We start from the raw sequence: 11,522 nt of genomic DNA on the forward strand, positions 1-11,522 counted from the left end.
GAACACGGGTCGAAAGACCCGTCCACAGCGGGCGGCCGCATAGCTTTACTGGGCGACGCGGAGGTAGCGCGTGCACGGTAGCCGCCCCAAAAAATGGAACGCCAAGCGTGCGTTTCTCCGGCGCGAGGCATGCCATACAGCCCGGGACAATCTCGTGAACATCCGCTTCGCACGTCCGAATGCATAAGCGGCGCATATAAGGTGGGCAGAGCGTTCGGGCTCTCGCTATGCTGCGGGTTGTTGACGAGCCTGGGGGAACCGCAAGACGAGCTTATATGAGCAGGCAGCCGAAGGAACGCTTTCCCGTCAGCCGAGCCGACGACGGGCTGCGCACCATCATTTACGCGTTATCACGGCGTGACGCTACGAAATTACGCTTCTGGATGATATCAGTGCAGATGCGGCTGAAATAGCAAAAGCTACCACTGCAATGTGTGAAAGAAGCCATACTTACTGGTAGTGCATATTACAGACAGCAAATACTAAAACGTTTACGAACTAACAGCTGTAGCTGCCCTTACTATAAGAGTAGATGTAGTAAATGTAATAGGCACTAACAATAGGTTTACCCCAGAGTCTTCATGTGCCAGATGTCATTTGAGGCGAGCTATTCCAACTAACCCTATTGCACAAGGCGCAGTGGGATACCAGCGATTTTAAGAAGACAGATTTACCTTGTCGCCTTAAGAACATCCCCGCCAGAATGATCCTGTAACGTGTTCGGTGTTCAGCTATCACCTGCAAACGCACATAGCAAGCCAAGTGAGTGAGCGCTTCATAGATAACACCCTCTCCAGGCGGAAAACAGGCGACGCGCTCTGGCGGCCGCGACTGGGACTCATAACTGAGTCGATGGGCGGCATAATAACAGTTTTTCTTCGCTAGGGGGAGCTATTGCAAGTAATACTAACCATTTGCGAAAATAATCTCCTAATTATTATTATTATGCATTCAGAAGTCGATAGGCTGGATCAGGTGTTATCATTTTTGCCATAATTCTTAGGCAAAATATGCTTGTTAGTAACACAGAAGGGGTTTGTCGGAATCACCGGCTCTCAATCCAACCCCCGGTGACCCGAAGTAGTGACTCAGTGGATTCTGGTGTTTTTGAGCTGGAAATTCACAGAAAATATGACGTAGCTAATTGCCTGCAACCGCATCGTTGAACATTTATTTTAACGTTATCTTATATTTTTATAAGATAATATTTTCAAGTGCAATTGTTTATTATAATCTGCAGTCCCACACTTCAGTTTTATTCTGCAGTAATAACAATCAGTTACCATTTCAGTGATAAGAAACCTGCTCTCTGCAAGGTTCTGTGAAGCCAGCCCTTATCAATAGTTTTAATGACATTCCAAAGTGAATGTCTTCATAAATGCTTGAATGTGGGAGCAAATCACCAAAGGTTTTGCCATCACTATAACCTAGTTAGTTTCATAATATGGCTACATTATGTTGAATGTGGACCCCTTCCATTACAATACGGCTTCATGGTTGAAACATTCATAAGGAATAACCTTCATGTAAAGGTTTGAGACTCAGACACAGTCTCAATATTTAAGGCTAGGCTGAAAAGCTGTCTGTCCAGTCAGGCATTTTATTAACTACTTCCTATTTTAGGTAAATGTGTAGATCTGGGGGTCCATGGGCATTGAGAGTTCTGGTAAACTGGGATGGTATGATGCAGTCACTTCACCTCTCTTTTGTCACTCAAGTTTGTTGACTGAGAGTGGCGGAGTGCTGATATTCCAGGGTGTTCCATGCCCTCGTCTTTCCTTCTGGTTCTTTCCTTTCAGCTGTGCTGCCATGGCTTGATCTGCTGGAGTCCATCTTTGCACATTACAGTTCCCTAATTTACACACCATGCCTAATAATATATTCTCTCTTTCTGCCGAGGTACACCCACCCCTGATGTCATGTTGTTACTCAGCCCGTAACAACCCGTCTCAGCTGCCATGGCTACTCCCACCACCCCCTGATGTCCCCTGCTGTAGTCCACCACACCTCCACCCAGCCGACTACTTCTCCGTTGCCCTGGATGGATGTTCTCGTGCGTGATGGGTTTCAGACATGTGTCCACTGTCAAGACCTGACTAGGACTTCTTGAAATCCAGATTAGACATTGATTGCTTCTTTCTTTCTCTCTCTCTCTCTCTCTCTCTCTCTCTCTCTCTCTCTCTCTCTCTCTCTCTCTCTCTCTCTCTCCCTCTACTTATTTTGCTGCTTATTGTTCATATTGTTGCTGTTGTAGTGTCCGTTGTCGACCAGAGGAGGATGGGACCCCCTTTGGGTTTTGGTTCCTCTCAAGCTCTAGGGAGTTTTTTTTTCCATGCCACTGTCACCCTGGCTTGCTCACTCTGACATTTGTAAAGCTGCTTTGTGACAACAACTGTTGTAAAAAGCGCTATATAGTTATATTTGACTTTGACTTTGACAAGGAGTGCTAACCCACGTACGAGAATTTAAAACATTCTCTGTTTCACGTCTTGAAAAAGTTGTAGACGGAGCCCCGAAGAAGACAACAGGGTAACAAAGACTGCCCTGCTCCCTTATGTACTAGGTAGGTAGAAGTAAACAACCTTTCTATTTTTCTATTCTTTTAAGGTTGCCATTGGAAAAGCGCACTGACTTGTGTGCTAATGACCAACAGAGGGCGCAATATACCGTGTTGTAAACAGCGTCTACAGTTTCGCCTCTGGCGCTTGGCTCACTGCCCACTCGATTAAAGTCATGATTATATTCCCTCACTTCATAATCATATGTCTGAGAAAGACTTCGTATCACAATCTTCCCTTGAAGTATCTCTTTCATACTTTTCCACATTTCGATTTTATAGCTCGTTCTCGTGGCATAGCCTATGTCTATGGGTGTTAGCTGAACTTTAATGAATAGCGCTGGAATATTGACCACGTATAATTTAAACTATTTATAAATGGGTAAGAAACTCCTGCGTACGTTCAAGTGTTCCACGTGGCAACATCGCTCAGACGCGCTGCAGTGCAGACTAGGGTTAGCCCAGGCAAATTCCGAGGTTTGTTTGACCTGTCAAAGGAACAGAGAAAAAGGTGGGTCGCGTAGCCCCAAGTCATGCACAAGCAAAGCCACTGTTACTTCAGTGAAACAAATAAAAGCAGCCAGTGCCAAAGACAACCTGAGTAGAAGTAAAGTGAAGTAAAGTGAAAAGTGTGCGACCAAGAGCAAAGATGTCCAGGTGCTGTCACCAGCACAAAATAGTTAAATAGACCCAAAAGGAAATTACTAGCAAAATGGGTTTTATTTATAATCTAATAAATCAATATAACTCAATCTAAAAATATAACTTAGTACAACTTTTATTTTTTTAAACATTTTATTTATTTATTTATTTTTTACAAATATACTTGAATATGTAACCTAAAAGGATTATAAAATAATCAGAGGTACTCCATCAAAAGTAGTCCGTATAGAGTATATGGAGTAAATGTAATACTAGGGATAATAATATTAAAATAACCTCATGGTCGAGTCTGATGCAATAACAATCATATCACAGTGACGAATTTAGGCCTAATTGCAATTGTGCACTATTTCTTTTCTAGAAATCAAGTTTATAGACGAATAAAATTGGAAATGATTTGAGAAAAGACTTTCGACACCCTAGTTAAAGGATAGATTTTTGAGAATATGGACCCGTTTAACGTGGATTTTAAATAAAATTATTTAAAATATAATTTAAAGGGAAATCCCTTGTTTACTGTGTCTTCAGGAAAACTGAATAAATATGTGATCACTTTGTTTAAAATCGCAAAGACGTGGCCAACTGTGCAGATGTCTTAGGGCGAGAACGCGCCGATCACATTATGTCCAGAGTATCACTCTCTAGGTGCGACTTAATGAGAACAGGCTGACTTTTATATTTGCTTTATTATTTTTTTTTTTAAAAGCGCCCTGTCCTTCCTCCATTTTTCTTCGGTCCACATCCATCTGTTTGCAGACAAAAGAACTGTGAAGCCGGCTGGGACCCTGCTGGTGAAGTGGAAGGTTATAATGCGCTGGTCCACAACCGCATTTCAACACACGGATTCGTGAGCGTTATTTGGACGACTGTATACCACTTCCACAGGAAAGAGTGAGAACGAAAAGTGACAGTATAACTTTTTTCGTTGTCCACACAATCTAACGTGAAAATATTTAACAAAGGACTTTTCCTCTTGTCTCGATTTTCGAGTAACATATGGCTATTTGTTTAATATGGCAACGCCTTTAATAGTCTTAACATTACAAGCAGAGAGGACAGATTGCCTCTTTGCATGAGGGGGTCAACCACTCTGGCTACCTGTGCGCTAAAGTAGCTCAGGGCTAATGATTCAACACGTTTCCCCGACAGACAGGCTGGCATATGGTGTTACAGCAGGGCACGGAGCCATTGCATAATCCTCAGACGGACCTATTGACTACTAGGGTGCCTGCTTTTGACGCATGTAGCCCCCCGCTCCCGTACACACACACGCAGACATCTTTCTCAGCTACCCCGTGGGTAAACCTGTACATTTGTACGTGCTAAATGATGTGAAGCATTATGAACGATGTGGATGGGAGAAATCAAGCAAGCGACACACAGACACAGAGAGAGAGAGAGAGAGAGAGAGAGAGAGAGAGAGGGAGAAATGCCCAGACTTCTGTGATTGACAACTCCCTTTCCTCAATTCCTCATTATGCCTGTAATCTATCTATCTATCTATCTATCTATCTATCTATCTATCTATCTATCTATCTATCTATCTATCTATCTATCTATCTATCTATCTATCTATCTATCTATCTATCTATCTATGCGTATGTGTAGTGTTAGAGCAGCAGACTTTACATCGCGCCGTTTGAGACGCACCTCAGACGTTTCAGTTTTCTTCACACCCTTGTGTATCTTTCGCGTGCGGAGGGTCCACCCCTGCCAACTCGTTTCCACCATTTCGAAACTGGATGAGCAGAATCATGACTCCGCCCTCTGAGCGGCATGGCAAACCGTTCTGTGATCTGACGGCCCCAGTTCCCCTTGTTTGGTCCTGTCCCGCGGGAGGCAGCAGACGGGCCGTAATTTGGTTGCCTTGGCTCGTCTGGACAAACACCTGTCTCGTCTCTAGGGAACCTCATGCTAGCTAGGGGACACATGCCCAGAGAACGTTCACACTCTGCGGCATATCCTTGACTGATACTTTTCTCTACTATTCCACAAAGTCGGAATCACCTTTTTGGCAAAATGAGTCTTATAGGGCTGTTTGGCTGTGTGTGTGTGTGTGTGTGTGTGTGTGTGTGTGTGTGTGTGTGTGTGTGTGTATGTGTGTGTGTGTGTGTGTGTGTGTAAGTAAGTGTGTGTGTGTGTGTGTGTGTGTGTGTAAGTGTGTGTGTGTGTGTGTGTGTGTGTGTGTGTGTAAGTGTGTGTGTGTATGTGTGTGTGTGTGTGTGTGTAAGTAAGTGTGTGTGTGTGTAAGTGTGTGTGTGTATGTGTGTGTGTGTGTGTGTGTGTGTGTGTGTGTGTGTGTGTGTAAGTAAGTGTGTGTGTGTGTAAGTGTGTGTATGTGTGTGTGTGAGTGTGTGTGTGTGTGTGTGTGTGTAAGTAAGTGTGTGTGTGTGTGTAAGTGTGTGTGTAAGTAAGTGTGTGTGTGTGTAAGTGTGTGTGTGTGTGTGTATGTGTGTGTGTGTGTGTGTGTGTGTAAGTAAGTAAGTGTATGTGTGTGTGTGAGTGTGTGTGTGTGTATGTGTGTGTGTGTGTGTATGTGTGTGTGTGTGAGTGTGTGTGTGTGTGTGTGTGTGTGTGTGTGTGGGTGTGTGTATATACTGCTGTCAAAGTAAACGTAGCCTGAAAACTTGAGCGCGACCCCAAGAGGTTTTTAATTTTTTCATCGTTAATGTTTTAAATAATTTAAAAGAAATGAATTAAAGTTATAATTTCATAAATCATCTATAGTTATGCTACAGGTATATGGTTTTAATGTCTTAGAATCGTCGTTCTTATGCCATTTAGTCTAACAGTAAATACATAAACAGCGTCTGATTAAACTTTTTTTTTTTGTTTGTTTAACTTGTTCCATCAAAATATTAAATCCTAACACTTCACAATGCAAAATCACACGCAAGTCTTGAATTGCCAGGACGTCTTTGGATATAAAACAGATATGAAACATTTTACTGTAAAATGAGGCGGACAGTAACTATGTAACAATAATCTCTTGAAAATAGCTTGTCTTGTAAAAGAAAAATGCTTTGAGGTTGTTTTTGGTGGAGAAAGCGACTCTGGGAATAGACTTTGCAAGTCTTTTGGAGATACAAACAATTTATATATATGACCAATATCAATTACAAGTGAATTATTGTGTGTTATTCGCAAAGATTCTTTTTTCGGGCTACTTGTATATACCTGGCAAGATATTCTATCTGGGCCGTTCTGTAAGCATTTGCTATACCGACACAGAGTACAATGGATTCTATCCGAGAAATACACTTCACTGTCATACATCAGTAGCACTGTAACCCACATGTGACAACTTGTTTCGTTGACATTTAAAGTCTAGGTAGTGTTAACATATCTACTACTATAAGGTGCAAATGAGATGCAACAGTAAAACCTCATTTTAAACAAAATTAATTGCACATTACATTATATTTACAATTATTAAATACCTTACATGAACCTTGTTTAAGGGCACGCTGCGACGTCAGTCGGTCAACATAAATTAAATCTATGAACACTTTAAAAATCTTATAAAAAAGACTAATTACACCACGATTTCTTCCGTCATTTGAAAATAAGCTACTCTACGTCTGTTCACAAGCTACGTTTTGTAAAACTAAAAGTTTCTTGATAGGGACTCACATCTATCTGAGAGTGGTTTTAGTACGCCCATTTTACGAGAGATCATCTCACACAAGTCTTGCTCCTGCTGATCGATTAAGTTAAATTATATATTTTACTTAGGCAATCCATTAATATATATAGCTGCCACTACTCTTAGACAAGACTAACAGCAAGCTTTAGTTATTGACCATATTCTTTATAAGTATTTAATGCCTCGCCTCTTGGTAACAGATAGTCCTAATATTTTTAAAAGTCCAAATGTTCTCCAAGTCGTTTATACATCCAAGACGTGGTTCAGATAAGATATGTAACATATGGCGAGCCGAAGGATCTCGATCTTCGAAAGCTTCTTGTCGGGCGGAAGCGTCGGGAGCAACTTCCTCAGCTCCGCGAACGCCACGTTGAAGGCCTCCACGCGGATGCGCTCGCGCGTGGCGTGCGCCGTCCTGTACTTGGCGGTCGCGCGCCGCCTCCGCCGCTTCTCCTCCCTGGTGAGCGCGGGCGGCGCGAGCGAGCGCGTCCTCCCGTCAGCTTCCGGCGGTTCGTCAGCCACGCATTCCACTTTTATGACGTTGAAGACCGTTTCCGGATCCGAGTGGCCCCACGGCAGGTCAGGATCCGTCTGGTCCGGGCTCAGCATCATCTTCAGGATATGGTATGCGGAATGCTGTAGTATAACACTCCTAAGAAATGACGAAAGGAAGGAAGGAAATAACTTTTTTTTTTAATTAATTAAAAAGTAAGAAAGAAAGACACCTATTTTAGTTTCGTTTGGTTTAATTTAATTAAGTGAGTTTATATACTTCATGTCAAGAAGACATCTCCTTTGGTTTATCACAGGCTATGTGATAATAGATTCATTCAGCGTGATCTGCATTTCCATACACGTTATCCAAAATAAATGTATCCAAATTTTACAATTACAATTTTCCTGTGACTTGCAGAAAAGAGGTTTCCCACCATTTATTAGTTGCACTGCATTATGTTTTAGAATTTATAGTGTCATTGAACTTCATAATGACGATTGTAAATACACAACCACCCCGTACGGAATTGAAATCAATTAAAATCAGAGCGCCAAAACCTGTACTAGACCATCTGTTATTACAGCCTGGATTATGGGAATGGCTGTCTCGCGCTGTCTGACAACAAAACTATCTTATTGGTGCAAATGACAAAAAGTAGCACACAAGTGTGTCTCGTGGAGCATCACGCCGCAAGTGATGTTTCTTAAAACAACACCATTAAATACTTTCACAACTAAACTTTGTTATCCGATTACATAGAAATGAAATATGTAATTTATCCTGAAATATGACTTGTTGTCACTTTTTGGTAAAATTGCGTCACCATAAAAATATGGACTATATCTACTTTTGTGAATGTAGGCTATTTCGATCATGATATATTATTTCGATATTAAAACTTACCTTTTCTCTCCACAGATTATCCTTTGATGTCGAGTTTGAACAGAATGTTGAAAATCTGATGAATTATTAGTGTGTCAGTGGTGTCTTCTTCAGCGTTCAATCCATTCTTTTCAAAATTACATTTTTTGCCATTTTTCTAAATTAGCCTTTCCCTTTTGTACTGCCAAGTTTCCGGTTGTCTGTGCCAAAGATAAGATATATTTGGGCGATGGTATTTTCAGCATCAAACACTATATTAACCGACCCAGCGTTTAGAAATGACAGCTATAAAACATGTTTAGAGATGCAAAAAAAAAAAAAAAAAAAAAAAAAAAAAAAATCCCAAAAGGTGCTGCCTCTTGACCCTCACGTGGAAAACAATAGACACGCCCACGAGAGTAAGGCTGATTTGCGCTGCGCGTCCTCTCGGTAGCGTTCAGGTCTTTTTCTGTCTAAGGCGACAACTTAATGCTGGAGGCAGCCTTTAGAATAACACATGCGCGCGCCAGACTTCTTGGTGTTGGTGGTTAGAGAGATGACAATAAAGAGACGGAGAAATGACGACAGAGACATTTGGCGAATGCTCGCTCTCTCTCTCTCTCTCTCTCTCTCTCTCTCTCTCTCTCTCTCTCTCTCTCTCTCTCACACACACACACACACACACACTTTTTCTCTCTCTCACCTTCTCTATCTCACTGGTCAGACACGCACACATGCTCAGCTCACTCCCCTCTGTCCTATATATATATATATATATATATATATATATATATATATATTTATTTTTCTTTCTGTTATCTGTTAGAGTTCTTTTAACTTTTAAACAACATAAAGATATTTTTAAGCACCCCCCCCCCCCCAGCTCAGAGATCTATTTCAGCACCACGGTCAACGTTAAGCAGTTCCAACAACCACGCTTTCCTGATCTCTACCATTAATAACATCAAACTACACTTGAACTACGTTAGGATTTCTCTTCATCTACGACCAACTGAACACACTATACTTAAAAATCTAATATAAACCTTACGAGTATCAGGCTATTGGTTCGGATAGGAAATGCTGAATTATGGTTGCATTGCTGTTTTGAATACCGATTCCACATGAGTGGCAACTTAAGCCTTTGAATATGAGTTCCATTCTGTTATTAAGCATTGCGTGAATCTCAAGTTTACCTTCCGCAAGCAGTTTAACCGAATGTGGCTGTCGGCTGCGCAGTGATGGAGATGTTTGAATAGCTAAGGGTATGTTTCAAGTTTCAAGTTTCAAGTTTCAAGTTTGGTTTATTTGTCACATACATGTTTACGTTTGATGAGGTATTCCGGTTAAAAAGGTATTGAAAAGAAACATAAAAAAAAAAAATCCACTCCTTAGTTACATCTTGGCAGAATAGTTAGACAACATTTAGGGAAGACATTCTGCTCAATGCAATGAATTATATAATTGTGTAACAAAGTGAAAATAGCATTTTGTATGTGTGTGTGTGTGTTTCGTGGACCTGGATGTTCCTGATGAGGAGAGTAACTTTAATAGGACTAAACTCTTGTAAAGAAAGCACAAGAACGAAAAGACTAAAGGAAAGTGCAGTAAAGTAGGCAGAGTGTGTCTCTTCAGTGGCTCCCACAGAAGAACAGCCATAGGGAAGATCTACTATTACCTTCACTTTAGCAAGCTCAGCAGCCTAAGCAAGCCACTTTCTGGTAGGATATGGATAACCACTCGATAAAGTGTGTGTTCGCTTGTGTGTTTTTCTCCATCAGCATGTTTCTCATGAGTATAAAAGTTACTAGTGGAGAACATCCACTTTGTGCTTTGTGTGTCCTTTTCAACATTTGCCATAGATCAAAAATGCGCTCCTGAAAAGCATAAACAATACTGGGTTCAGAAATAGATTTTCATTTGTGTGGGTGGGTGTGGCAAGGAGGTCCATTGTGACATTTCATTGTCCAGTGATTACTGCACTTTTCATAAGGGATTACCAGAAATGCAGAAGACAGGCCCAGAGTGATGCGTTTTTCATTCATTAATTGCAAACATATTCGGCTTTTTGTTGCCACATTGAATAATGAATTGTGCAGTTATGAATTTCACAGAAGTGAATGGTGAATGTTTGTGGGACTTGTAAATCAGCAGTAGGCCTAAACAGACATTAAGAAATTACATAGCAAGTGGGAGGGAAAACAGGGAATGTTTTTGCTTCACAGGAATATTCTAGTATGTCAGCAACATACTCCACACATTAGCACACATTCACTCCCTCCCCTTTATAATAAAGTCCACACACATGATGGGAAACACGTGTGAGAAAGGGACATATGGTGTCCAGAGATATCCACCCCTGCCCCCCAACTGGGGTATGTTTTCCTTGCTGGGCATTGCTATGGGGAAAAGTCAAAGATTTTACTGATTTAGGTGTGTGTGTGTGTTTGCATGGGTGGGTGTCTGTGTGTGTGCGCATGTGTGTGCTCGCGCGCGCGCGTGTGTGTGTGTGTGTGTGTGTGTGTGTGTGTGTGTGTGTGTATGTGTGTGCGTGTGCACTGGGGGCATCTGGCTAATAGTGCTGGAAGGATAGAAAGATGGATGTGTGGATGGGGTGATGGATGCAGGCTTGGTGCCTCACCCTGGCTCAGTGGATGGATGTGAGAAGGGGAAGTAGAGACTGACAGAGAAAGAGTGAGAGAGAGAGAGAGAGAGAGAGAGAGAGAGAGAGAGAGAGAGAGAGAGAGAGAGAGAGAGAGAGAGAGAAAAGAAATAAGGAAAGAGAAGCCGTTAACACAGAGACAAACTGTAGGGAGGTCACATTCTGATCTAAAAGCAAACGGAGAGCTGGTCAGACAATACTGGTAAGGACATACAAAATGTGGGTCTGCATGATAATATGATAGGGTGCAAAATGAGTTTGCAAGTCAAGGTGATAGAGAGGTATCACAAAAATGTTCCCATCAGACCACAGACCTTACACTACACTGTACACTATGGAGTAATAAAGATAAGGCTTGCTGTTTATATTACTGAATAGATCAATATTAACATCTGGCATGCACCAACATGACATGTATGTGTATGTGTGTTTCCATGTGTGTATATGAGCTTTTAATGTGGATTCTGCTCTTAGTTGAAAGGGTGGATTTTGGATCATGTGTATTGATCATTGTTGTGACAGACTGACTGATGGAAGACCCTTTTGGAGCTTAATTCATCTTAGGTACTAAATCAATGAAAATACATCCTGTCATGCTAGATCATGACACACAACCATTTACCAAATCCAAATTCAC

At 41.5% G+C, this 11,522-nt stretch overlaps 2 protein-coding genes across 3 annotated transcripts in view; both read right to left on the reverse strand.

Moving 5' to 3' along the window:
- vangl1 (VANGL planar cell polarity protein 1) overlaps positions 1–823 on the reverse strand; it is a 25,458-nt gene extending 24,635 nt beyond the window's left edge. For both annotated transcript variants that reach the window (XM_035523025.1, XM_035523024.1), the window contains exon 1: positions 675–823. The gene's annotated coding sequence lies outside the window, so the exon portion shown is untranslated. The remainder of the gene's footprint in view (positions 1–674) is intronic.
- A 6,209-nt stretch (positions 824–7,032) lies between these two features.
- Positions 7,033–7,478, reverse strand: nhlh2 (nescient helix loop helix 2). The gene has a single exon (XM_026996240.2). The coding sequence runs from the start codon at positions 7,476–7,478 to the stop codon at positions 7,110–7,112; it is 369 nt and encodes a 122-aa protein (XP_026852041.1). The 3' UTR covers positions 7,033–7,109.
- Between the last annotated feature and the right edge of the window lie 4,044 nt (positions 7,479–11,522).

The sequence above is a fragment of the Electrophorus electricus genome, chromosome 25, assembly GCF_013358815.1.
Source record: "Electrophorus electricus isolate fEleEle1 chromosome 25, fEleEle1.pri, whole genome shotgun sequence".
In the NCBI taxonomy this organism is placed as follows: domain Eukaryota; kingdom Metazoa; phylum Chordata; class Actinopteri; order Gymnotiformes; family Gymnotidae; genus Electrophorus; species Electrophorus electricus.